General features: G+C 41.6%; 1 protein-coding gene across 2 annotated transcripts in view; it reads left to right on the top strand.

The window, feature by feature from the left end:
* Positions 1-3935: 3935 nt before the first annotated feature.
* MIS18BP1 (MIS18 binding protein 1) overlaps positions 3936-25555 on the top strand; it is a 60365-nt gene continuing 38745 nt past the window's right edge. Inside the window, exons 1-5 of one of the 2 annotated variants that reach the window (XM_059659070.1) lie at positions 3936-4494; positions 16065-16681; positions 21405-21554; positions 22266-22744; positions 25096-25169. In XM_059659070.1, coding sequence (XP_059515053.1) covers positions 16156-16681; positions 21405-21554; positions 22266-22744; positions 25096-25169 — 1229 coding nt within the window. In that variant the 5' untranslated portion in view covers positions 3936-4494; positions 16065-16155. The remainder of the gene's footprint in view (positions 4495-16064; positions 16682-21404; positions 21555-22265; positions 22745-25095; positions 25170-25555) is intronic. The other variant, XM_059659081.1, reaches the window with a different exon arrangement.

A 25555-nucleotide genomic window follows, 5' to 3' on the forward strand; every position in this document is an offset into this window, starting at 1 on the left:
CTCTCTTCAAGTTTACTGATTCCTGCCTTCCCCCATCATTTCCATTCTCATTCTCAGTTCATCCAGTGAATTTTTTCATTTTAGAAAGTGTGGTTTCCAGTTATAAATTTTTTAAAAGTGTATCTTATCTTATTTTTTAAATATATTCTTATTGATTTCAGAGAGGAAGGAAGAGGGAGAGAGACATCGATGATGGGAGAGAATCATTAATTGGCTGCCTCCTGCACACCCTCCACTGGAAATTGAGCCTGGAACCTGGGCATGTGCCCTTGACTGGAATTGAACCTGGGACCCTTCAGTCCACAGGCTGACGCTCTATCCACTGAGCAAAACAGGCTAAGGCCAGTTCTAAATTTTTTATTTGTCATTTTAAGTGTAAGACTCAGTGGTTTTTGTATATTCACATAGTTGTGCAATAATCACCACTAATAATTCTAACACATTTCATTACTCCCAAAAGAAATCCAGTACCCATTAGCAATAATGCCTAAACTCCCCTTCTTCCCAGCTCCTGGGAACTGCTAATCTACCTTTTGTCTTTAGAGTGTTTCCTATTCTGGAATTTTCTGTTAATGGAATCATACAATACATGGTGTTTTGTGACTGGCTTCTTTCACTTAACATAATGTTTTCAAGGTTCATTCATGTTATAGCATGTGTCAGTATTTAATTTTTTATAACTGAACTAGAAGCCCAGTACACAAAATTCGTGCATGGGGGGGATAATCTCTCTCAGCCTGGCCTGTACCCTCTCCAATCTGGGAACCCTTGGGGGATGTCCAACTGCCTCTCACAATCCAGGACCGCTGGCTCCTAACCGCTCGCCTGCTTGCCTGCCTGATCACCCCTAACTGCTCGCCTGCCTGCCTCATTGCCCCTAACCACTCTGCCTGCCTGATGCCCCTAACTGCTTGCCTGCCTGCCTGATCACCCCTAACCACTTTGCCTGCCTGATGCCCCTAACTGTTCACCTGCCTTCCTGATCACCCCTAACCACTCCACCTGCCTGATCACCCCTAACCACTCGCCTGCCTGCCTGATAGCCCCTAACTGCTCACCTGCCTGCCTGATCACCCCTAACCACTCGCCTGCCTGATCACCCCTAACCGCTTGCCTGTCTGCCTGATTGCCCCTAACTGCTCGCCTGCCTGCCTGATCACCCATAACCACCTCTGCTCGGCCCCCGCCACCACAGCTTCACCCAGAAGGATGTCCGGAATGACATCCGGAGCGTCATTCAGCTGCCTGGTCTAATTAGCATATTATGCTTTCATTATTATAGATGTTTGTGTATTTGTATAATATCTCTATCACACTGCAATCTCCTTGGCAATCTTTTCCACTGAAGGGTCCTCCTCTCACAAAGCCTGCATACCCTCCCTGTTGACTCCATTTTCATCCTTCCTCTAGGCCCGTGTTTGGCAAACTGCGGCTCGCGAGCCACATGCGGCTCTTTGGCCCCTTGACTGTGGCTCTTCCACAAAATACCATGTGCAGGCACGCACGTACAGTGTGATTGAAACTTCGTGGCCCATGCACAGAAGTCGGTATTTTGTGGAAGAGCCACACTCAAGGGGCCAAAGAGCTGCATGTGGCTCGCGAGCCGCGGTTTGCCAAGCCACAGTTTGCCGACCACTGCTCTAGGGCAAGACAGGGCAATAGTGGTTGTACAATTGTATTTTATATAAGAAATCACAGCTGAGAAAGTGAGAGGAGACTAAAATTGTACTTCAGAGCTACATCTTCCAAGTGTAGGATTTCTCAACATTGGCATTATTGACATTTTAGATTGGATAATTCTTTGTAGTGTGGTGTTCATCCTGTACATTACATATAGTCCTGTATTCAATGGTCCCCTTCTCAGTGTGACATTTACATTTAAACTAGAGACACAGTGCACGAATTCGTGCACCAGTGGGGCCCCTCAGCCTGGCCTATGGGATTGGGTTGAAACCGGCTCTCTGACATCCCCGAGGGGTCCAGGATTGCAAGTGGGCACAGGCCAGGCCAAGGGATCCCACTGGTGCACGATCAGGGCCCGGGAGGGATGAGGGAGGTTGGCCAGCTGGGGAGGGACTGTGGGAGGGCTCCAGGGTGTGTCTGGACTGTCTTGCTCAGTCCCGATCAATTGGCCAGACCCCAGCAGCAAGCTAACCTACTGGTTGGAGTGTCTGCCCCCTGGTGGTCAGTGCACATCACAGTGAGCGGTTGAGCAGCCTCAGCATATCATTAGCATATTACCCTTTGATTGGTTAAAAGGATGACCGGACAACCAGACACTTAGCATATTAGGCTTTTATTATATAGGATGTCCCTAGATATTGCCAAATATCCCCCAGGGGGTGGAATAGGGGGCAAAATCACCTCTGGTTGAGACCCATTGGCATTGAAAAAAAACCACATCTTTTTTTCTAATTCTCCCCAAAATGCCATATGGTGTATCCCTGATGGAATCTACTAAGGTCCTGAGGATATTCCTCCAGGCTCAGCAGACCCAGGTGCCTGGGCAGCAACTCCCACAGTGTGAGGCTTTCAGTCCCTTCCTCCTATGTCTATCCTTTGGACCGTAAGTGGGTCTGCATGTGTCCTCATGAGTTACGGACTTAGGACTGGACAGAAAATTCCAGGTGGCTGACTATGACTCAGAGAAGCTCTCCCCTCCGGGCAGACAAACTTAAATGAGGGCCCATCCAGGACATCACCATTTGGTGTTCCAGTGGACAAATGAACATTGTCTCTTGGCCTTTATGCCTTCTTATCACACTTGGTAATCCACCAACTGTTTTATCCAGTTTTGCCTAGAAAATCATTAGTCATGTAAATACCTGTCGCTTTTCACCCCAAAACATGCTATAGTTACTTCTCCCATGAGAAGTGGCTAATTAAAAAGAAAATCTCTGATTCTGAGTGTCTGTCCTTACCATGTCAAGGTTCCTATTTTGGCTTAATGTGTGAGCCATGGCTATCTCCATCTGAGACACAGAAACCTCTCAAACCTCTATTTCAGATGCTTTTGAGTATGAACGCCATCTCTTCGAAGTCCCTTTATTCCCCAAAGTGTATTTCATACATATCACATAACATATATTTTAACTGTGGCTTTCCCCACAAATTTGGTGCAAATCCATGTCCTGGCATTTCCTCATTATGCTGCACAGGTAGAAGTTCATGTTATCTCTGGAGATTTGCTTCCCTCCCCCCAAGCCCAACTGGTTTCATTTCCTTACTTGCCTTCATTTGCTTATATTTTGGATTCCGTATACTCGGTGTGCTCAAGACTTGGTGGATACAGAATTTAGAAGAGAGGATTGTGAAAGTCACTTTAAAAAAGCTATTACAACCGTGTCAGGCCACGCTTAAGGGAGAAATGCGATATATGACTCGAGTGCTGAGGAATTTTCATGGAGATATAGATGAACTCTTGTCCCAAATGCGGGGGCTGGGGTGGGGCACATTCCTGGAGAGAAGACTCAGGATGGGAGCTGGGAGGGGTTTGGAGCTGAAAACCCTTGTTATTCCTCTGGCTCTTCTCCTCGCGCAAGACTGACACTAGGAGCCGGGCACGACGCTTGCAGCCGCCGCCGCGCTGCTGGGGGGAGGCGAGGGTCCGCACCGCGGCGGTCAGTCCGAGCACCGCATCCCTAGGCGCCACTGCAGCTGCATCGCAACCCAGAGTCCTCGAGATTCAAGGTTTTAGGATTCGAGAGAAAGTTAAAAAAAGTCACACTTCCTGGGGGAATAGCTCAAACCAAATTGCAAGTATAACTGCATTGAGTCCATTATTTTTTCTCGGTCTCAAATATCTGACGGCCTGAGAAAACTAAAAGCGCTGGGCGGAGGGGGGCAATAGGAGGAGAAAGGGGCTCATCTGTAATACTTTCAACAATAAAGCTAAAATTTAAACAATTATCTCAAACACATTCAGCAGGCTGTTCCCTCAAACACGGAAGAAGCGGAAAACTCCCGGCCACCAGCGAGCACACCGGGAGGCAGGTGGTGGCCGGGAAGGACCAAACGTTGGAACCGTCAGCAGCGTCCGAGCGCGCAGGCGACGTCCGACGTAGACCTGTAGGACGTAGTTGCCTGCCGCAGAGCATGATGGGACGAGGGGCGGAGCGCCGGAAGGCGCGCGCTGTGTGAAGACCAAACGGATTCCTCGACTGTAGAGAGTGGGGCGCGATCAGTATCCGTGGCAACTTGGGGTTACCTACATTTTATGGAAATGGCATTGCCCCCGTGGCGCGGGGGTCGCCCCCAGCTTCCGTGGTCCGCGTGAAACGCACGGTGACGCCATTCCTGAGCGCTCCAATGCCGTCCTGGCCGGGGGGCGGGCTCTTCAAATTTGAACTCACCTACTGTTGTGGACCGTAGGGAACCCCGGTTGCGGACTGGGGCCGACGTGGGCCGGGGGCGCGACTCCGGGGCCCCCGACACCCATCACACGAAGTCCGGCGGGACTGCCGCCGGCTGGCCCTGGCTGGCCCTTCGCTCCAGGTATGGCCTCCCTTCCCCTTCCCCTCCCCTGCCCCTCGCCTCCGGCGCTCGGTCCAGCCCTTCAGCATTCTGGGCTCCCCCGGGCTTTGGAACATTTCTGGCTTTGGCAGTGATTTCACAACTCCTCATTCATTCGGTGTGTGCATTTGTTGCGTGTCTAATGTAGTTGTCAAGAAAGTAGGCCACTTCCAGGTTCCTTTCGATGATGAGCACTGCAGACCTTTGTTCTAAAATCACTTCTAGGAAAAAACCTTTACTTTAGAATGATTACCGGGTAGGAAGGTTGTGTGCGTCACTGCCCGATTTTTCACCATGGAACCCAAGATCCACAGGGCTATCGAGACAATTGATCCATCCCGCTTGTTTCCTTCTGATTAAATAATATATTGTTTGCAAACATCTTCAGATGTTAAAATTATTTAGAAAATGGAAGGCCCCTTTATTCTTTTCAAAGATAAACACTATTTACAGTTTGGTACACTTCCAGACTTTTTCCCTGTGCTTATGCTTGTGTGTGTGCGTGGGGTGGGGGGGACACGGTTATTACGGAAAGCAATTGTATGGTCTGTTCTGCTGGCTCCTTTTTAAAATGTAATACATCCTGGCTACTTTCTGTGTTATTACATATATATGTTGTCAACCTAAGAAACATTAAAACCTGTAGAGAATTTTTGCAAGTTTATTTGAACCAAACTGAGTACAATTGTTGGAAAGCAAAATGTCAATGGATTGAGAAAAATGCTCTGGAAAATGGCAGTTCTGTACCCTGCTTTATACATTACAATCAGAAGACAAGTGGGTTACATGAAATCCATTGGTGATAGATTAGGGAGGCTGGAGAAAGCAAAGCAGGGAAACCTCTGGGATTGGATAAAAAGTAAAATGATAGACACATACCTCTTTTATGTAGGTGGGCACAGGCTAGTTAAAAGTCCACCAGTGACAATAACAGGATTTGTGATCTCCCTCCTGGTGCATTGGTTGTGCTCTGAGGGGTCTGGGAAAGGGAAGTTACCCTGACATCCCAAAGGTATGTTACGGTATATGCAAGAAGACAGTAGACCTGCTCAATTTACTTTTGTCAGGAAAGATTTTAGCCTAGGACAGCGGTTCTCAACCTGTGGGTCGCGACCCCTTTGGGGGTCAAACGACCCTTTCACAGGGGTCGCCTAAGACCACCGGAAAACATGTATATAATTACGTATTGTTTTTGTGATTAATCACTATGCTTTAATTATGTTCAGTTTGTAACAATGAAATTAGGGGGTCACCACAACATGAGGAACTGTATTAAAGGGTCGCGGCATTAGGAAGGTTGAGAACCACTGGCCTAGGACTTGACTGCCTGCCATAAACTGCTTTTAGTTTAAAAGTTTTAATTTCAGACCATCCTTTGTGATTACTCTAGGTCTCTGAGTTATGTAGGCCTCCCTGAGCTTGTCAGGTTTAGTGTGTGGCCCCTTTTTATCCACAAGATTTTTATTGAATACATAGAATTAAGTTGTATAGATAGATGTAGCAGAATTTAGTCCCATATTAGACATTTAAATTGTTTCTAATTTCCTTCATACTTTAGTAAATGTCTTTATATAGTGCCTGTTTAAAACTTGGGCTTTGAGCCCTGACTGGTTTGGCTCAGTGGATAGAGCGTCAGCCTGCGGATCGAAGGGTCCCAGGTTCGATTCCGGTCAGTGGCATGTACCTTGGTTGTGTGCACATCGCCAGTAGGGGGTGTGCGGGAGGCAGCTGGTCGATGTTTCTCTCTCATCAATGTTTCTAACTCTCTATCCCTCTCCCTTCCTCTCTGTGAAAAATCAATAAAATATAGTTAAAAAACAAAAACAAAACTTGAGCTTTGAAATTAGATAGTCTTGGATCCAGTTCTTAATCATTGTCAGTGGGAGTTTGGTCAGGTTATTTAACCATCCTATGCCTTAGTTTCCTCATCTCCAAATTGGGAATAATAACTGTACTTTTCTTAAGAATTGCTGTAAAGTTATGTAGTGTCTGGCATATATGCAGTAAATGTTGGCAATTATTACCACATACATGTATATATATATATTTGCATTATTTAAAAAAAAAATTATTGTTGAGAGTATTACAGAAGTTCCCCCTCCCTTTTCCCCTCAGCCCCTCACCACCTGGTTCCTGCCTGCCCCAGGCCTTCACCACCATATTGTCTGTGTTTCTGGGCAATACATATCAACACTAATAAAAGAGAAAAATGGTAATTGGCGTACGACAATACCCTTTTCATTGGCTAATCAGGGCTAGATGCAAATTAACTGCCAACTAAGATTGGCAGTTAACTGACAACAAGATGGCAGTTAATTTGCATATGTAGGCACAATGCAGGGAGGCGAAAGGGAAAGCAGGAAGAAGCCCCCTGCCACTGACAGTGATCCGAAACCCAGGGGGGAGCTAAGAGCTGGGGGGCAGGGCAAAGGCAGCCCTGGAGCCGCCTTTACCCTGCCCCCCAGCCGTGATCGGAGAATCAGGTGCCTTTTCCGCCCTGGCCAGTGACAGCAGGAAGTAGGGGTGGAGCCAGTGATGGGAGCTGGGCACGGTCGAGGCTGGCAGTCCCAGGAGCTAGGGGTCCCTTGCCTGGGCCTAAAGTGGAGCCCGCGATCGTGGGGCCTCTGCAGCTGCGGGTCCCCGTTGCCGGGGCCGGACGCCTCAGCCAGAGGCGTCAGGCCTGGGCAAGGGGCCGATCCTGCGATTGGAGGGTGATGGGGGTCAACGCCTGAGGGCTCCCAGTATGTTAGAGGGGGCAGGCTGGGCTGAGGGACACTCCCCCCCCCACACACACACCCAGTGCACGAATTTTGTGCACCGGGCCCCTAGTATGCATATAAGTTCTTTGGTTAATCTCTTTCCATCACCCCTTACATTTGTATTCTTATGTAGATGTTTCTATAAAAAAATTATCTTTTTTTGTTTGTTTTTTAGAGAGAGGGACAGAGAGAAACATCAGTTTGTTGTTCCACTTATTTATGCATTCATTGATTGGTTCATGCATGTGCCGTAACTGGAGGTTGAACTGCAACCTTGGCTTGGGGCAAAGGGGGCGGGGGGTGCTCTAATCAACTGAGCTACCCTGCCAGGGCAGAAGAGGAATTTCTTGATCAAGGGCATGCACACCTATGTTTTGAAATTAATCTTTATCAATCTGGTAAATTAAGAAGTCTTCCTCTTTAGATTTGCAACTCTTCATTTATTAGTAAATTGGAGTGTCATTTCACTCATTTGTCTTTGTAGTCTTTCTGTTAATTGCCTTTAATGTCCTTTGTCCATTTTCTGTATTGATCACTTTTTTTTGATTAGTTAAATCTTTATTGTTCAGATTATTACATTTGTTCCTCTTTCCCCCCCCCCCCCTAACTCCCCTCCGCACAGTTCCCGCCCCACCCTCCTCCCTCACTCCCCATCCACTGTTCTCATCCATAGATGCACGATTTTTGTACAGTCTCTTCCTGCATCCCCCTCACCCCTTTCCCCCCCAAGAATAGCCAGTCCACTCCCTTTCTATGCCCCTGATTCTATTATAATCACCAGTTCATTCTATTCATCAGATTATTCACTTGATTTTCAGATTCACTTGTTGATAAATGTGTATTAGTTCATAATTTGTATCTTTACCTTTCTCTTTTTCTTCCTCTTCTTAAAGGATACCTTTCAGCATTTCATATAATACTGGTTTGGTGGTGATGAACTTCTTTAGCTTTTCCTTTTTTAAAAAATTTATTTATTTATTTATTTATTTATTTTAATTAAATCTTTATTGTTCAGATTATTACATTTGTTCCTCTTTTTTCCACCCATAACTCCCCTCCTCCCAGTTCCCGCCCCACCCTCCGCCCTCACTCCCCACCCACTGTCCTCATCCATAGGTGCACCATTTTTGTCCAGTCTCTTCCCGCATCTCCCACACCCCTTTCCCCCGCAAGAATAGTTAGTCCATTCCCTTTCTATGTCCCTGATTCTATTATGATCACCAGATTATTTATTCACTTGATTCTTAGATTCACTTGTTGATAGATGCATATTTGTTGTTCATAATTTGTATCTTTACCTTTTTCTTCTTCTTCCTCTTCTTAAAGGATACCTTTCAGCATTTCATATAATACTGGTTTGGTGGTGATGAGCTCCTTTAGCTTTTCCTTATCTGTGAAGCTCTTTATCTGACCTTCAGTTCTGAATGATAGCTTTGCTGGATAAAGTAATCTTGGTTGTAGGTTCTTGGTATTCATCACTTTGAATATTTCTTGCCATTCCCTTCTGGCCTGCAAAGTTTCTGTTGAGAAATCAGCTGACAGTCGTATGGGTATTCCCTTGTAGGTAACTGAGTTTCTTTCTCTTGCTGCTTTTAAGATTCTCTCTTTGTCTTTTGCTCTTAGCATTTTAATTATGATGTGTCTTGGTGTGGTCCTCTTTGGATTCCTTTTGTTTGGGGTTCTCTGCACTTCCTGGACCTGTAAGTCTATTTCTTTCACCAGGTGGGGGAAGTTTTCTGTCATTATTTCTTCAAATAGGTTTTCAATATCTTGCTCTCTCTCATCTTCTGGCACCCCTATAATTCTGATGTTGTTATACTTGAAGCTGTCCCAGAGGCTCCTTACACTATCTTCGTATTTTCGGATTCTTTTTTCATTTTGCTTTTCTGGTTGGGTGTTTTTAGCTTCTTCGCATTTCAAATCTTTGCCTTGATTCTTGCGCACCTCTGGTCTGCTGTTGGGAGTCTGTATAGTATTCATTATTTCAGTCCGTGTATGCTTAATTTCTAGTTGGTTCTTTATCATAACATCGAGGGTCTCATTAGATTTCTTGAGGATCTCACTACATTTATCGGTGGCTTCTAGACAGTTCTTAAGAGACCTTAAAAGTGTGGTTCTGAACTCAATATCCTCCATTGACAGTTTTGTCCTGTTTCTTTGTCTCCGCATTTTTTATGCTTTCTTGGTGCACCCCCTAGTGGTCTTTGTGCGCAGTCTTGTTGTAGTTAAGCCTTGATTGTTGTCGGCAGTTCCGGGGGGTGATTTGACCTCCAGGCTAACTGGCTATGAGAGTCCGCTGTGTCTGCAGTGGGAGAGCTTCTGTGCTGGATCTCTAGGGCTGTGCTAATCTAGTGTTTGCCTGAGGCTATCCAGCAAATGGCTCTGCGCAGGGCTTGGGCGGGGCGGGTCCCCGGGGATCTACAGGGCGGGCCGGAGTGAGCAGTTATGGCTGCTCTCAGTTCGTCCCTAGGGGTTCTGCCTCACAGAGTCCCAGCAACCTCTGCAAACCTCGGAGAGAAAGCTGCCTTCGAGTGCCGACCGAAGCCAGACAGTCCCGCTTCTCCCGTTTGAGTCTGGGTCCCTAGAGACTCGCCCGGATCTGGAGCTCAGAGTCTGAAACTCCCTCCCGATTGAAAACAACAACCGCGCCCTCCGCCGCCAGCCCGCTCCGCGTGCACTCCGCACCTTAGTATTTCACTTCAGCACTGCGCCTCCTCTGAGTCTGGATATGATATTCTCTTTCCTCCTAGTTGTAGAATTTCCACTCAGCCAGCCTTCCTGTGGTTCTGGATGATGTCCGTTCCGTCTTTTAGTTGTTTTTTGAAGTGGTTGTTCGAGGCAGCAATCTCCGGCGTTAACCTATGCCACCATCTTGGTTTCCTCTGTATTGATCATTTTTAAAAATTGATTCATTTGGTCTCTTTGAATGTTATATATTTTAGTCCTTTGTGTGTCAGGTACTGCTTTGGCGGGGGGGGGCACGATTCAAATTTGCCAGTTATTTTAAAGTCCTCTCATTTTTCCCAACTCTACCTACCAGTTTGATTAGTGAGCTTTGGGATTTTTGACCCATTCCATTTTAATAAATAGTAGTAGTACTGCTACACTACAGTAAATTCCTATAAATGTCATGTCTTTTTGGGAAGAAGAGTAACAGTTACATTTAGCATCATGTTCATGATAACAACAGTTGTTTAATCTTCTATATTTACATTTACTGTAAATACTCATAGCTAGCCTGTTCATGTAATGGTTTTCCCATGCCCGAGTTTTTACTTTGAATAGATCACAATTTTTCCCTAGTACATTGGCATTTGTCAGTTTTCAGAATCGACTTTCCAAATAGCTTTAAACAGTTAGTGAGTGTTAGAGACACCGCTCACATCAGAGGTGTTATTCAGTCCCCTGAGTCAGTGGGAGAGAGGGCTGTCTCCAAATTCCATTCTTGCCTTCTCGTACAAATGAATTTATACGAATGAGACCCTGACTGCCTTATGATGAAGCCAATTTTATTGAAACAAAATATGCACCTTCATTAAAGAAGCAAGGTAAGCAAATCTGTACATCTGGCTTATGAAGCGCATAAGGGCTCTCAGCTAATCTGAATAGTGAGTTGTGTGGAGGTCTGGGGTGTTATACAGTAGCTCCTTGGGTTACGTCGGAGATCAGTTCCTACGGCACGACGTAAAGCGATTTTCATGATAAGTCGGAACCCACCTACATAAGCACCTATGTCACTCACATGGAGCACATACACAGCAGTAATGAAGTGAAACAGTAAAAAAATTGAAACGAAAAATAACGATTCTTGACCTTTACTTGTGGTAAATAATAAAAACCATAAAGCACATATGTACATACATCAAAATGACTGAACTTTTTTTTCTTTAATAAATAAATGGGAGACGGCGACATAACCACAAAATGATGTACGTCAAGTCCGAGGTAACCTGAGGACTGTCTGTATATACTCTCCTGCCTATAAGTTTCAAAGTTCCTCTGCTGAATAATTTGTTACCAGATTAGCTCTCAAGGTCCCTTTTTACTTTGTTGTTACTTTCTCAGAACTCATGAGAAGTACCTGGCAATTTTATCTTGCCAAGCCTTGAAGTCTGGCTTCTCTGCTTAGGGAGTAAAACTATCCTTTTTTCCCTTTTCTTAGGTCCAGAGCCAGGCCAAGAGACATTGTGAAAGTTTAAGAAATTTTATTGCATTCTCTCAGCCAACACAGCTGGCTGAGACCAGTGTGTTGGTTGTCAGCTCCAAAGGGACATCTAGGTTCTCTTATATGGGGTAGAAGTGTGAAATATAGGGTCAGGGTATGGGTGCATGAGTCAGTCAAGCAGAGAGGAGGGCATGAGTTGGTCAAGGGAGGAGAATGCGGAGGACGGTCAAGCGAAGGAGGATTCATCTTATCTTGCTTCTGCAGGTGCCAGCTGTCTGCGCCAAGCTATGGGAAAAGGCTTGTAATATATATTTCAGAAAACATGTCCATACAGTGAGGCATTTGTCCTTGGCTGGGGAAGATAATCGCTTGTTATTTGCAAGCTGGCTGCAAATTGCCCACACTGTTTGGCCTTGTTTTAACTTTTTATCTCAGTGTCCATATTCCTCCTGCCTTGAATCCTCCAACAAAAGCACAAGCTTATCATTTTAGAATTCACCTTCTCTTCCCCAGTCCTAGAAGAAGCTAACCATTTCTTATTTGTGACCTCTGTTGGGTCAAGTATGCTTGGCCTCTAGGACATCCTGTTCCTTCCTTAATTTGAGGAATGCCAGTTACTGAATCCCCATTATCTAAGGTTTCTTTGTTTCATTAGAGTCTGAGCAACTTTTCTTCATTTTGCTCTTCTTTTAGTAGGCAGAGAATGGAGGTTCAGGTGTTTCCTGATTGCCTTTACCCAGTGGTGTTTTTTATTCTGTATCTTTTCTGCAAATCTTCTATAGTCAGAGAAAATCCTGGATGATTTTCCTCTATTGTCCTTTTTTGTTCCATCAATCACACTGAAGCTGAAACCAGATAACCAACAACCAGTTGGTCCTGGCTGCCTGTCACTAATTGAGCCAATACAGCAGAGACAGGATTGAATCATAAATGAGCGTTTATTCCAATAATCCCAGCAGTATGGGAGAGTAGCAGGTCAGCCACGAAAATCTGCTCTGTACACCCTCCCACCCCCCCATAAGCCAGTTGCTTATATGGGGTACCTGGACAAAGATAACATGGGGAAGTGGGCAAAGGAATAAGAATGTGTATGATGGTTACAGATTACAGGCAATGTAGGCAATGTGGCTGGGGGTTTGCAAAGGGCTGGAAGCATCCGGGACTCCATTGTTTGCTTTCTGCAAAAAGGCTGTTAATCTTTGCATGGTAATAGGCAGATTTGGGATGGGGAGGGTGGGCTACATTTCCAGATGACCTCGCAGGTCCTGTGTACAACTCCCAGCCAGGTTAGAATGTGCTGTCTTTAATCAGAACAAAACAATCACAGTTAACAGAGCATGATTAATATTTCTTACTAACATTTCTAATAGCTGTTAACATAAAAACACTTCAAACCTGAAAAGATTTTTTGTGAGTTTATTTGAGCCAAACTGTCGACAATTACTGGGAAGCAGAACCTCAACCGATTGAGATAATGCTCCGAAGAACTACGGTTACTTCTGTATTTATACACTAGAGGCCCAATGCATGAAATTTGTGCAAGAGTAGGCCTTCTTCTCTCCCCTATCCTCCTGCTGCTGGTACCCAGGACCCAGGCTTCCCTTGCAGAGGGAGGCCCCACCCACCTGCTGCAGCCCACCAGTCAGTGTCCTGGGCCTCCCTCTGTGGGGTGATCATGGGGCGATTGCCCGGCCCCCAACCAATCGCATCACACCTGCCTTGGCTGGCCTGTCCCCAGTGAGTGTCATAGCGTGGTCCCGGATGGTTGTTCCGCTGTTCGGCCTTTTGGTTGATTTGCATATTGCACTTTGATTATATAGGATAGGATTGCAGTCAGCGGAAGGAAGGGATATAGGTGAGATACATAAAATCCATTAGTGATAGACTAGAGAGGTAGGAGAAAGCAACACGGGAGTTGGGGGGACCCCTGGGATTGGATAAAAAGTAAAATGATAGACACATACTTAGGGTGGGTGCAGGAACAATTAATATAACAATGAAGGAACTTGTGGTATCTGTCCTGGTGCCCAGGCACATTAAGTTGTGCCCCAAGGGTCCGGAAAAAGGGAAGTTACAACAAGTTACCCAGACATTTCAAGGGTATGTTATTATAGATGCAAAAAGACAGGCTCAGTTAAGGTAAAGGTTGACCTTGTCAGTGACGATACCGGCCTAGGAAGTAACTACCCACTATAACTGCTTTTAGTTAAAGTTTAATTTCAGACTCTTCTTTGTGGTTACTTTAGGTCTCTGAGTTTGCAAGACCGCCATGCAGACCTTCCCTGAGCTTGTCAGGTTAGCATGTGGCCCCTTTTCGTCCACATAGCTAGTCCACAGTATTCTATTTCTGCCCCTAATAAAACCACTGTCAACTATTGGCAACTCTTTAGGCTTCTATTGAGTTGCTATTTATCACATAGTGGGAAAGAGGGGCTCATAGAAGAACTGTGTCTTCCTGAAGGGGAATGAAATTTGAGGATCTTTAAAATCTTGACTACTCACCTCTCCATCCTGCTACATTGAGAGGGAAGAGGTTGGGCAAAGTGAAAGAGGAATTATGGGGCTGGTCTTGGAGCCTTTCAGTGTGACCATAATTATCTGCCTTTAGGTGAAAACAGTTATGTATGTCTCTACTACACATTGGGCTTCTTTTCAGTTTTGGTAATTAATTTGTAAATTATACTTCTGTTGAGCATTAGGTTCTGAAGAATTTTTGAGAGTTTAAAGTATATGGCTAGTGAGTGTTATAACTCCCAGCACACTAGCCCATTGCCATATATATATATATATATTACATATTTGCTGAGTTAACATTCTGTGGAAGAATTCAATGGTTTTTGTGTCATAAGGCTAGACTCCCAAGATACTTTTCTTTGTCTGCTCTAGTTATTGAGAAATATTTTCTTCTGTTTTTCTCTTCTAAACTGTTGGATAAAATAGTAGTTTGTATATGAATTTTTAACTTGAATATTTATTTCTCACAGAAGTTAACTATAGCTAAAGATACTTGATGTCTTTGGTCCGGCATGATTAGTATTTCCTTTTTTAAAAAAATATATTTTATTGATTTTTATAGAGAGGAAGGGAGAGGGATAGAGAGTTAGAAACATCGATAAGAGAGAAACATCCATCAGCTGCCTCCTGGACACCCCCTACTGGAAATGTGCCTGCAAACAAGGTAGATGCCCTTGACCGGAATCGAACCTGGGACTCTTCAGTCCGCAGGCTGACGCTTTATCCACTGAGCCAAACCAGCTAGGACTGATTAGTATTTTCTGTGATAGGTTTTTTTATGTTTATATGATGTCAAAGACTTATTGGAATAGTTATAAATTCAGCAATAAGAGATGCTTGAAATCTAGACTAATAAGCTCTTTGGGTTGAAATAATTTTTTACTAAGTATTAAGAATACAATTATATGGTTTATCGCATAGAATTTTAATTTGTAGGTGTCAAATATAAAATCTGTACATAAGAAACAAGCTAAAACAAGTCTAAGACTATGTATGCTCAAGTATGATGCCCTCAAAAAATTTTACATAGCACTAAAAATTTTTAAAGTTAGAATGGATATAATTTACTTTTGACTTGAGGGTTTTTCAACTAAAACCTCATAATTGAAATGATCTGCAGCATAACAAAATCAGGACTGGGGATTGTTTAACTAAAAAACTGAATAGATATTTCAGCTTTCATTAGGATATATGATTGTATCTGCTGCCTTAAAATTTATATCTAGTGGAGAAAATCATGTTCATAAAACTTAATCTTTTATGACCTAATTAGTGGGCCAGTGCACAAAATTCATGCGGGGGTGGGTTAGAATGTGCTGTCTTTAATCAGAACAAAACAATCACAGTTAACAGAGCATGGGGGTGTCCCTCAGCCTGGCTTGCACCCTCTCCAATCTGGGACCCCTCTAGGGATGTCTGACTGTCTAAACCAGCAGTTGAACATCCCTCTCGCAGTCCAGGACTGCTGACTCCTAACTGCTCACCTGCCTGATCGCCCCTAACCACTCTGCCTGCCGGCCCGATCACCCCCAACTGCACCCCTCCTCGCCAGCCTGATCACCCCTAACCACCTCTGCCTCGGCTCTGCCTCCATGGCTTTGTCCAGAAGGATATCCGGAAGATCTCCCGGAAGGTCTCTTAGTCTAACTAACATATTACCCTTTTATTAGTATAGATGTAATGCCATATGCAGAGTCATTGAATGCTTTTTGATGCTAATATTAGGTGGGAACCTATAAGACTTTAGGTTCAAGTAAATTTCAAAAACAGATGTTCAAAATTCAATTCTTAGAGCTATTAAGTAGATGTTTTGGTGAATACCCCTTCCCCACCCCAAATCTTCACCTAAGGATATGTTGAGAGAGAGAGAGAGAGAGAGAGAGAGAGAGAGAGAGAGAGAGAGAGAGATCCATTGCCTCCCCTAAGCGCCTGGACCTGGGATCAAATCTGAAAACTTTTGGTGTATGGGACAACACTGACTTGTGAGCTACAGGTTATCCAGTGTTATTATGAACCAGTTAAACCTTTTAACTAGTATAATGTTATTATGGAAAGCAAACTTAACTTTTTCTGCACCAAAGAATGATAATGGTTGATTTCACATTGAATTACAGGTTCTTCTGGGCCCCTGCTGAAGATCTGTTCTGAAAATTGTGATTAAGTACATTTTTTGATAGAGCAAATTTGTTGCTTCTGTTAATCAAGATGATTACAACACCTTCAAAACATCCAGGAATTCACTTGTCTTCAGAGACCTCTTCTCAAAGGAGAAATATGCCCATTCACGCAGTCTTTTTTGACAGCATCCCTTCAGGAACACTTACACCTGTAAAAGATTTGCTGAAATATCAGAACTCCTTTTTAAAATTGAATGACCAGAAAAAGAATCAACTCTCAGAAATGACATTTTTTCAAGATAAAAATGTATTTCATTCTACCATGCTAGCAGAGCCTAGCACCTCTAACAGTCTTCTTAATATTGATATAAGTGCTATAAAGCCCAGTAAGGATGGATTAAAAAATAAAGCAAACTATGAATCACCAGGAAAAGTATATCAAAGAATGAAAGAGAAGGTAATGTGTAATAAGCAAGAAAAAGCATCACCAAAAAGTGAAAGTAACAAAATTTTTATGCATAATGGAGCTGAGAAAAGAGTTTTGCAGCATACCTACCTCTGTGAAGAAAAGGAAAACAACAAATCATTTAGATCAGAAAACAGCTTATTAAGAGGTTAGTTATATTATGTGTTGGTTAAGAAGCTCTAATGTGTTATTTATTATGTCTGGCACTGTTTTAGGTACTCAGGTGACAGCCGTGAACAAGATGGACAAAAATCCTTGCCCTTTTGTAGCTAACTCACATTCAGGTGGTGAGGATCAGATACAGTAGGTCATTTTTATGGTACAGTAGAAGTGTTATGGAAAGAAATACATAGCAGGTTAAGGATGATAGGGAGAGTTAGAGCAGGTTGTAATTTTCAATGGGGTAGTCAGGATATGCTTCCAAGAGAATATGGCATTTGAGCTGAAAAAGTGAAGAAGGTGATAGATACAGATAGGTATCTTGGAGAATGGGGAAGGATCATCCAGACAGGTAACAGCTGGTACAAATGCCCTGAAATTTCTGTTATTTCAGGAGTGTGCCTCACAAATTCAAGGACTAGCCTTGAGATTAATGTATCATGGAGTGAGTGTACAGAGCTGGGGAGGTAGGGATAAATAAGAGGGTCAGGTAATGTAGAGCCTTAATAGGTGAATGTAAGAGTTTCAGCTTTTATTGTGAGCAAAAATAGGGAATCATTGGGAGGTTTTGAGAAGAGGAATGATAAGATCTGACTTACATTTTTAAAGTATCACTCTGGCTGTTAATTTGAAATAGTTATTGCAGTAATCCAGGTGAGAGATGGTTTTGGCTTGATCCAAGTGGTAGCAGTGAAGATAAGAAGTGGTTGGATTCTGGATATATATTAAGAAAAGCCAATCACATTAGCCCATACAGGGCATGTGGAATGTTAGAGGGGTTATAAAGGCTGACTCCAGAGGGTGGTTTTTTTCAGTTGTTGTTTGGCTTTTTTTTTTTATTACCCAAGCAACTGGAAACATGTGATTTATCTGAAATGTAGCAGATTGAAGGAGAAGTGGGATCAGGATCTCAGTCATTTTTGTCATGTGAATTTCTATATGTCTTTTAAAAATTTAGGTGTAGATGTGAATTAGGCTGTTGAAAACAATTAGTTGGAATTAAAGGGCATAGTCCAGGTGAGAAAAAAATATATTTTGGAATTACTAGTACCTAAATGGTCTTTAAAACTATGAGATGAGATGTGATCATCAAGGAGTAAGTGTAGAAAGAGAAAACATTCAATAATGAGTCCCAAAATTTACAAGTTAGAATAAAGGATAGAAAGTAATATGGCCACTTAGAAGATAGGAAGAAGAAAAATTAGGATTGATACTTTGGCAGCCAAGACAACAAAATGCTTTAAAGAAAGTCATTAGCTGTGTCTAATACTGCAAAATCAGTCAGGTAAAATAAAGGTTGAGTGAGAATTGACCATTGGGTTTAAGAATGTGGAGGTCATTGGAGACCTTGATTAGGATAGTTTTGGTGGAATGATGGAAGCAAAAATATGATACAAGAGTGTTTAAGAGAGAATAGAGAGAGAAGTTGACAGTGGTGAATATAGACAACTGTTTTTGAGAGGAGCTAAAAAATATGACAAGATTGGTTTTAAAAGATTTTATTGTTTTTAATGATTGGTGAAATAACATTTTTGTATGCTATTGGGAATAATCCAGTAAGGAAGGAAAAACTGAGATTAGAAGTCTGATACCCTCCAGTAGCTGAGAAAGAATAAAATATGAAAGTGGAGATTTGGCAGCTCTAGCCAGTTTGGCTCAGTGGCTACAGCAGTGATGACAAACCTATGACACGCGTGTCAGAGGTGACACGTGATTTTGGTTGATTTTTCTTTGTTAAATGGCATTTAAATATATAAAATAAATATCAAAAATATAAATCTTTGTTTCTCTGTCTCTCCCCCTAACTTCCACTCTCTAAAAAACCAATGAAAAAAAAATATCCTCGGGTGAGGATTAACACACACAATAATAATAATAATAATAATAATAATAGTAATAATAAATAAAAGTGGAGATTTAGGAACATAAAACAGATCATCAATCAAACAGGAAGATAGGCAGTGTTGTATTACTTGAGAAATAATCTGAAATAGGAAGTAAAGTCAGCAGCTGTGAGTGAGTATAGGAAACAGGTATTGAAATTTGAGGAGGTATGGAGGTTTGAATAGTGTAGGAGAGTGGAAGAGTGAATGGTCTAGGCTTAAATTTAATTTTCTGGGCAACATTAAGAACATAGCTGAGATTTGTGGACATGAATTTAAATAAGACCGATCAGTATGGTTGTGAGTATTCCTGTTGCCCTATTAGCTGTATAGGTGCTGGTGGGGAATAGGCAAGGAGTTGGATTTTAACAGGATTGTAATTTTGCTAAATAGGATGAAGTGAGAGAAAGACAAAGTAGTTGGAGTTGTGTGTGCAAGGTGATAACCACAATTGGCCATGTAATTTAAGTTGGTTAGACAAGGAAAAGAGGACACTGAAAGAGATGAGGAAGTGTGAAGTGGTGTAGGTCATATTGGGATGGTCAGTGGATTTGAGAGAATGATCTGAAAGATAGAAAGTGGTCAAAAATGGGACATTTGAAATTGAGATTTTAGTGAGTTCAGTAATTAATAAAGATATTTTACATCTGTTAACTCATTTAGCCCTTTGAGCAAAGGATATGCTAGATGCTACTTTAATAGACTAGGAAATGGAACTTACAAAGAGGTTTTATCTGCCCTATGTGTCACAGATAGTAAGTGATGGGCTGAGAATTAAATACAGGTATCTATTTGAAAGCCCACAGTCTTTACTACTACACAGTAGATTGTGGGTGCATTGTTATGTTTCAAAGACAGTTATATATTTTGACACAAAAAGAGTTCTCTAGGTGAATTTAGGCTGGAGGTGGGGGAGTACACAAAATAGTCTGTTTCTCATACAGCCTGGGAGAAAAGGGAGAAGCAAATGGAATATGCACATGAAAGCACATATTATATGTAATTTGGAATTAGAAGAAGAAATGAGTAACTGACTGCTTTGATAATCTGATGACTCTCTCCCCAGATAAGACACATATATACAACACAACTTTTGTATGTAGTTTCAGAGACCCTCTGCATGGATGTTGATCTCTGAAATAAATGACCCAGGTTATAAACAGCATGTTATATTTGATCAAATTATCTGCTTTTCTTTACTGCATTGCCCTGCCATTTCTGTAGAATAAGTTAAATAGAAATTTATCCTTTTATAGCATGTCATTATAATAACATCTTTATAGCCCAGCTGGCGTGGCTCAGTGGTTGAGCGTTGACCTATGAACCAGGAGGTCACGGTTCAATTCCCAGTCAGGGCACCTGCCAGGTTGTGGGCTCAATCCCCAGTGTGGGGTGTACAGGAGGTTGCCGATCAATGATTCTCTCTCATCATTGATGTTTCTTTTTAATTTTTTTTAGAGAGGGAAAGGTAGAAACATCATTGTGAGAGAAACACATCAATTGGTTGCCTCCTGCACATATCCCAACCAGGTCCCGGGCTGGGGAGGAGCCTGCAACCAAGGTGGGTGCCCTTGACCAGAATTGAACCCTGGACCTTTTGGTCTACAGGCTGATGCTCTACCCACTGAGCCAAACCAGCCAGGGCTCATCATTGATGTTTCTCTCTCTCTCCCCCTCTGCTTTCCTCTCTGAAATAATTAAAAAATTATAAAAAAATAAAATCTTTGTATTATGATTTCTAAGGCCAAAGTTGCACACTTAATAAAGCCTATTCACTCCTGATTTTTTTCAAGTATAATATTTGAAATTAAACATAAAATAATTTAGTTTAATGCTCTAGGTCAGCGGTTCTCAACCTGTGGGTCGCGACCCCTTTGGGGGTCGAACGACCCTTTCACAGGGGTCGCCTAAGACCACTGGAAAACACATATATAATTACATATTGTTTTTGTGGTTAATCACTATGCTTTAATTATGTTCAGTTTGTAACAATGAAATTGGGGGTCACCACAACATGAGGAACTGTATTAAATTAGGGTCACGGCATTAGGAAGGTTGAGAATCACTGCTCTAGGAGGTATAGCAGAATAAAATCTAAGCAATACTCAAAGTTCTTATTGTTTAGTTGATAAGCCTACCATATTTGTGCATTTGAAGATCTGCTAAAGAGCTGTCAAAGGGGTATAAATTATTACTGAATTTGCTATTGAGTTTCAACATTTTGATTTTTAAAATATAAGTTACAACTCGTCAACTCTTCTTTTACATTTTAGAAATTTACAGCACCCAGAAGCAGAATTTTCAAAACTGGATGGTACTTCACATATTATATATACCTGATTTTATTCCAGATCTCTAGGCTTCTAAGTTCAGTAGTATACTTTTGTCTAAAGTTGGCAAGATGTAACATGAAATTTTTAAAAATGCTTTCTCAGCCCGCCAGTGTGATTCAGTGGTTAAGCGTAGACCTATGAACCCCTGTCAGAGCATATGCCCAGGTTGTGGGCTCTATCCCTGGGAGGTGGAGTGCATGAGGCAGCTGATGAGTGTTTCTCTGGCATCATCCATGTTTCTCTATCTCCCTTCCTCTCTCTCTAAAAATCAATTTAAAAAGCATATATATTTTTAAAAAGCTTTGAAAGGAGGTTTAAAAAGAATTCTCAGCATGATGTAAGTATAGAGAATGGGTTGAAGGCATGAGAAAATAATAAAGGAAAAAACTTATGTAACTAATATATTATAAAAGTCTATGTGCCTATATTTGTCTGGTCATTATTAAACCTAAATCTTTATTTAAATATTTTTAAAAGATATTTTTTTCCTTCTCAGTGACTAACATATCTCAACTTCTTTCTAAAAAAAAAATCTCAACCTCAGTCCAAGAAGTTCCTCTAGAACCATCAAATATCTTACTCCCGGTCAAGCCAAAGATTCAATGTCAACAGGCAAAGAAAGCGCCTCTGCACAATTTAACTTATGGTAAAGTGCTATTGGTTTTGTTTTATTTGACTGTATTGTTGAATATTCTAGATAATTATTTTCCCCGTGTAGGCAATAAATTTTGACTGTGGATGAAAGATCTATACTAATAAAAGCCCATGTGGTTGTCACGCCCTCACGCTGTGATGCCCTCATGTCATAACAGTCCATCACCAGGAGGCTGCATGCACAGTGGGCTCGTGCGGAGCCTCGGAGGCGGGTCCCAGTGGCATTGCGTGGCAAGGCCAGGGGTCCTGGCGGCTCTATGTGGTGAGGTCGGGAGTCCCGGCAGCTCCGCCCCTGCACAGCGAGGCCAGGGGTCCCAGCGGCTCCGCACTGAGCTGCTGAGGTGAGACCCCCTGTGTGGGGTCCCCCGGCTCCAGCTTATCTCTTTGGGGCAATCCATCAAGGAGCCCCAGATGGGTGGGCAGGGCCTACGTCTTTGGGGAGATTGATCTTGGGGCTCCCACACTGAGAGGGCACAGGCCAGGCTGGGGAATCCCACCCCACCCCCACCCTGTGCACGAATTTCATGCAGCAGGCTTCTAGTGAAATCATAAAAGGCAGAAGCACTCAGACTGGGCAGGAGGGTGGAGTATTCTTAACCTGAAGACTTCTTTTTAATATTAAGTTTTAAATTTTCCTGTTTCTCTTTTAATTTCATATGATTCTTCTGAAAATTTTATTTGACTTTGTATTTTTTTTTTGCAGAGCTTCCAGTTCTGAACCAAGAACATGAAAGTGTTTCAGCTGCAGTAGTCTCCAACAGGGCATTAACTAGAGCTCAGTTGGCAAAACAAATTCTTTTAAAGGAGAATACAGCTGCAACCACTAAGTTTAAAAAGAACACATTTGTTTTAGACGACATTAACTCTACCTATGAAAAATTCCAAAATACTACTGATGAGACTCTCAATACTAACTGTGTTTCTGTTAAAAATGACAGTCAATTAATGATTTCTGATAATGAGGTCAGAATAAAAGGGACTTCACAACAGGAAATTAAGGGAAGAAATGAGAAAACAGTGCCCAGAGAAACTGATCTTCCAGGTTCCATAAACGACACATGTAAAATTGTGCTTGCAACTCCAGGGTTTAATGTAACAATACCTCAGGGATCAAAGAGATACACTTCAAAGCTTCTTCCAAGTATATGCCAAACTACTACAAATGGAGTTAAAAATAATAAGGTAGGAAAACTTTTAAGGCAGATAAGTATTATCCCCTTCTTTAAGAGCTTGAGCTCTTATGCTCTCATTACTACTATTTAATGTAGAGGCAGTGGGTTGAAAGCAAGAAGGCCCAGGTGTTAAGTCTTACCTTGGTTGATTATTAGTTGCATAGCCTTCAACAATTTACTTACTCCCTTTCGGGATGAACACTGATTTTATTCCTTTTTTTTTTTTTAATATATTTTATTGATTTTTTACAGAGAGGAAGGGAGAGAGATAGGGAGTTAGAAACATCGATCAGCTGCCTCCTGCACACTCCCCACTGGGGATGTGCCCACAACCAAGGTACATGCCCTTGACTGGAATCGAACCCGGGAATCTTGAGTCCACAGGCCGACGCTCTATCCACTGAGCCAAACCAGTCAGGGCTATTCCTATTTTTAATTCCTCCCTCCCCCTCCTAATTCTTGAGGTACTATTAATGACAAGAGAAAGGAATTACGCATAGCACCTAAAGATCTGAGAATTTTTTGTGTTGTAAAGTAACTGATCAATAAAAGACTTCAGACCATCCAACTATTAGGACATCATTAGGACAGTGATGGCAAACCTTTTGAGCTCGGCGTGTCAGCATTTTGAAAAACCCTAACTTAACTCTGGTGCCGTGTCACATATAGAAATTTTTTGATATTTGCAACCATAGTGAAAAAAAGATTTATATTTTTGATATTTATTTTATATATTTAAATGCAATTTAACAAAGAAAAATCAACCAAAAAAATGAGTTCGGGTGTCACCTCTGACATGCGTGTCATAGGTTCGCCATCTCAGCATTAGGACATTTGCTGAAGAAACTGGAATGGAACAGTAAGTTCAAGGAGAAAGAGATAAAAGGTTAAGTTTATAGTTGTTAAAGGTTTGTCCATTAATTTTTAAAAGGATGATGGTGGGCATTTTCCAGATAGAAGCCAGGGTCTTTATGAAGTTCTCAATTTCTACCCAACAGCTCCTTAAAATATTAAATCATGTCATGTCATCCTCTGCTCAAATTTCTCTAGTAATTTCTTATCTCAAGAGAAAATACTAAGCCTTTACCATGGTTTACAGAACTGTACAAAATTTAGTTCCTGAGATATGCAGCCTCATCATATAGAGCTCAAATATTTGCTGAGTGAATATTTTGACATTCTATATAAGCAATATTGTATGGGGTTCTAAAGCCTGAATTCCAGTTTTGTAACCCATCTGTGCCACTAACTAGCTATGTGTGACATGGGCAAGTTATTTATATTACTTAACTAGGCCTTACAGAGTTTCTTTATCTATAAAATGAAGTTACTATCTCCCAGTGTTAGGAGAATAATCTGAGTCAATGCATCTAAAGTGCTTGGGACACTATCTAGTATAGCTTTTATTTTTACTACCATCTGACTTACTTGATATATGTATCTCAGGTGGTTCCCAATGTGGAAGTAGAAAGAATTTTATTGCCTCTTCCCCAAATCCTACCTATAATTTTTAAATGAACATAAATGTGAAGTACAATAACTAAGAGCACTGTTCCATTTTTAACATCTTTTTCTGACTCAACATAAACTACCACTGGAGAGTGTCTTTATATATAAACTTATTATTTTATGTATAAAGTAAATGACTTGTCAAATTAGTCATTTTATGACCTTGGGCTACATATCTCATCAGAATTAGTTCAATGTTAAGTTGTTACATAATAGAAACAATTTCCTACCACTGGTGTAAACAGAAATTTTCCTTATAATAGAATTTTACTTGTCCTAAAATAAGGAATTCTCTGTTATTCAGATATTTGCTTTGGGATACAATGCTGTTAAATATAGATTCCTAGCAATTACCTTTATAGTTTATAGAAAATTGAATGCAACTTCAAATCAACTTTGCAAAGAAAATTATGTGCTGTGAGTTTTTAGGAGTAAGAGCGATGGTGACATATATGTATATTACACAACTAACCCCTTTTCTCCAAGTTATTGGGTCTTTGGTGGGACTTAATGTTTTAATGACTACCTTAGGATTTTAGGTGATACTCTCCCTCCCCCCGGGATTGAGATACTAGATAATAAGAATATAGTAAGTATAATTGATTCTGGATTGGAAACAAACTATGCAATATGATTTAAGCGCAGTCTTTCTCGCCATTCATCTTTTCTGTTTTATTGTTTACAAGAATTTTATCTTATTGCTATTTAAAATAGAGTATGATTTTTATATAGATGCGCACTAAGGAATCATTTGGATTACTTATGAGTTTTTTCTTTTAATGTAAATTGATTTTGTAATGCTTATGCTACAACTAATGCAGAAAATACATACTTTATTTTATGTTTAATTAGGTAGTCCAACTACAGGAATGGATGATTAAAATCATCAACAATAATACTGCTATATGTGTAGAAGGAAAATTGATGTAAGTATAACATTTGAATATTCATATATATATATATATATATATATATATATATATATATGTATTATACTATATTACCATTGATTTCAGAGAGGAAGGGAAAGAGAGAGAGACAGAACATCAATGATGAGAGAGAATCATCAGTCAGCTGCCTCCCGCACATCCGCCACTGGGAATGGAGCCCATAGCCCAATTGGGAATTGAACCATGACCTCCTGGTTCACAGGTCAATGCTCAACCACTGAGCCACACCAGCTGGACCTGAATATTCTTTTAATAAAATAAGACACTATTTATAAGAGCTTAAAAGGAGAAGCATGAGAAATAAACAAAGACTGTCTAGATTGCAAAGTAAAGGCAAAAATGGTAAAATGACTATATATTGA

Source organism: Myotis daubentonii, chromosome 1, assembly GCF_963259705.1.
Source record: "Myotis daubentonii chromosome 1, mMyoDau2.1, whole genome shotgun sequence".
Classification (NCBI taxonomy): Eukaryota; Metazoa; Chordata; class Mammalia; order Chiroptera; family Vespertilionidae; genus Myotis; species Myotis daubentonii.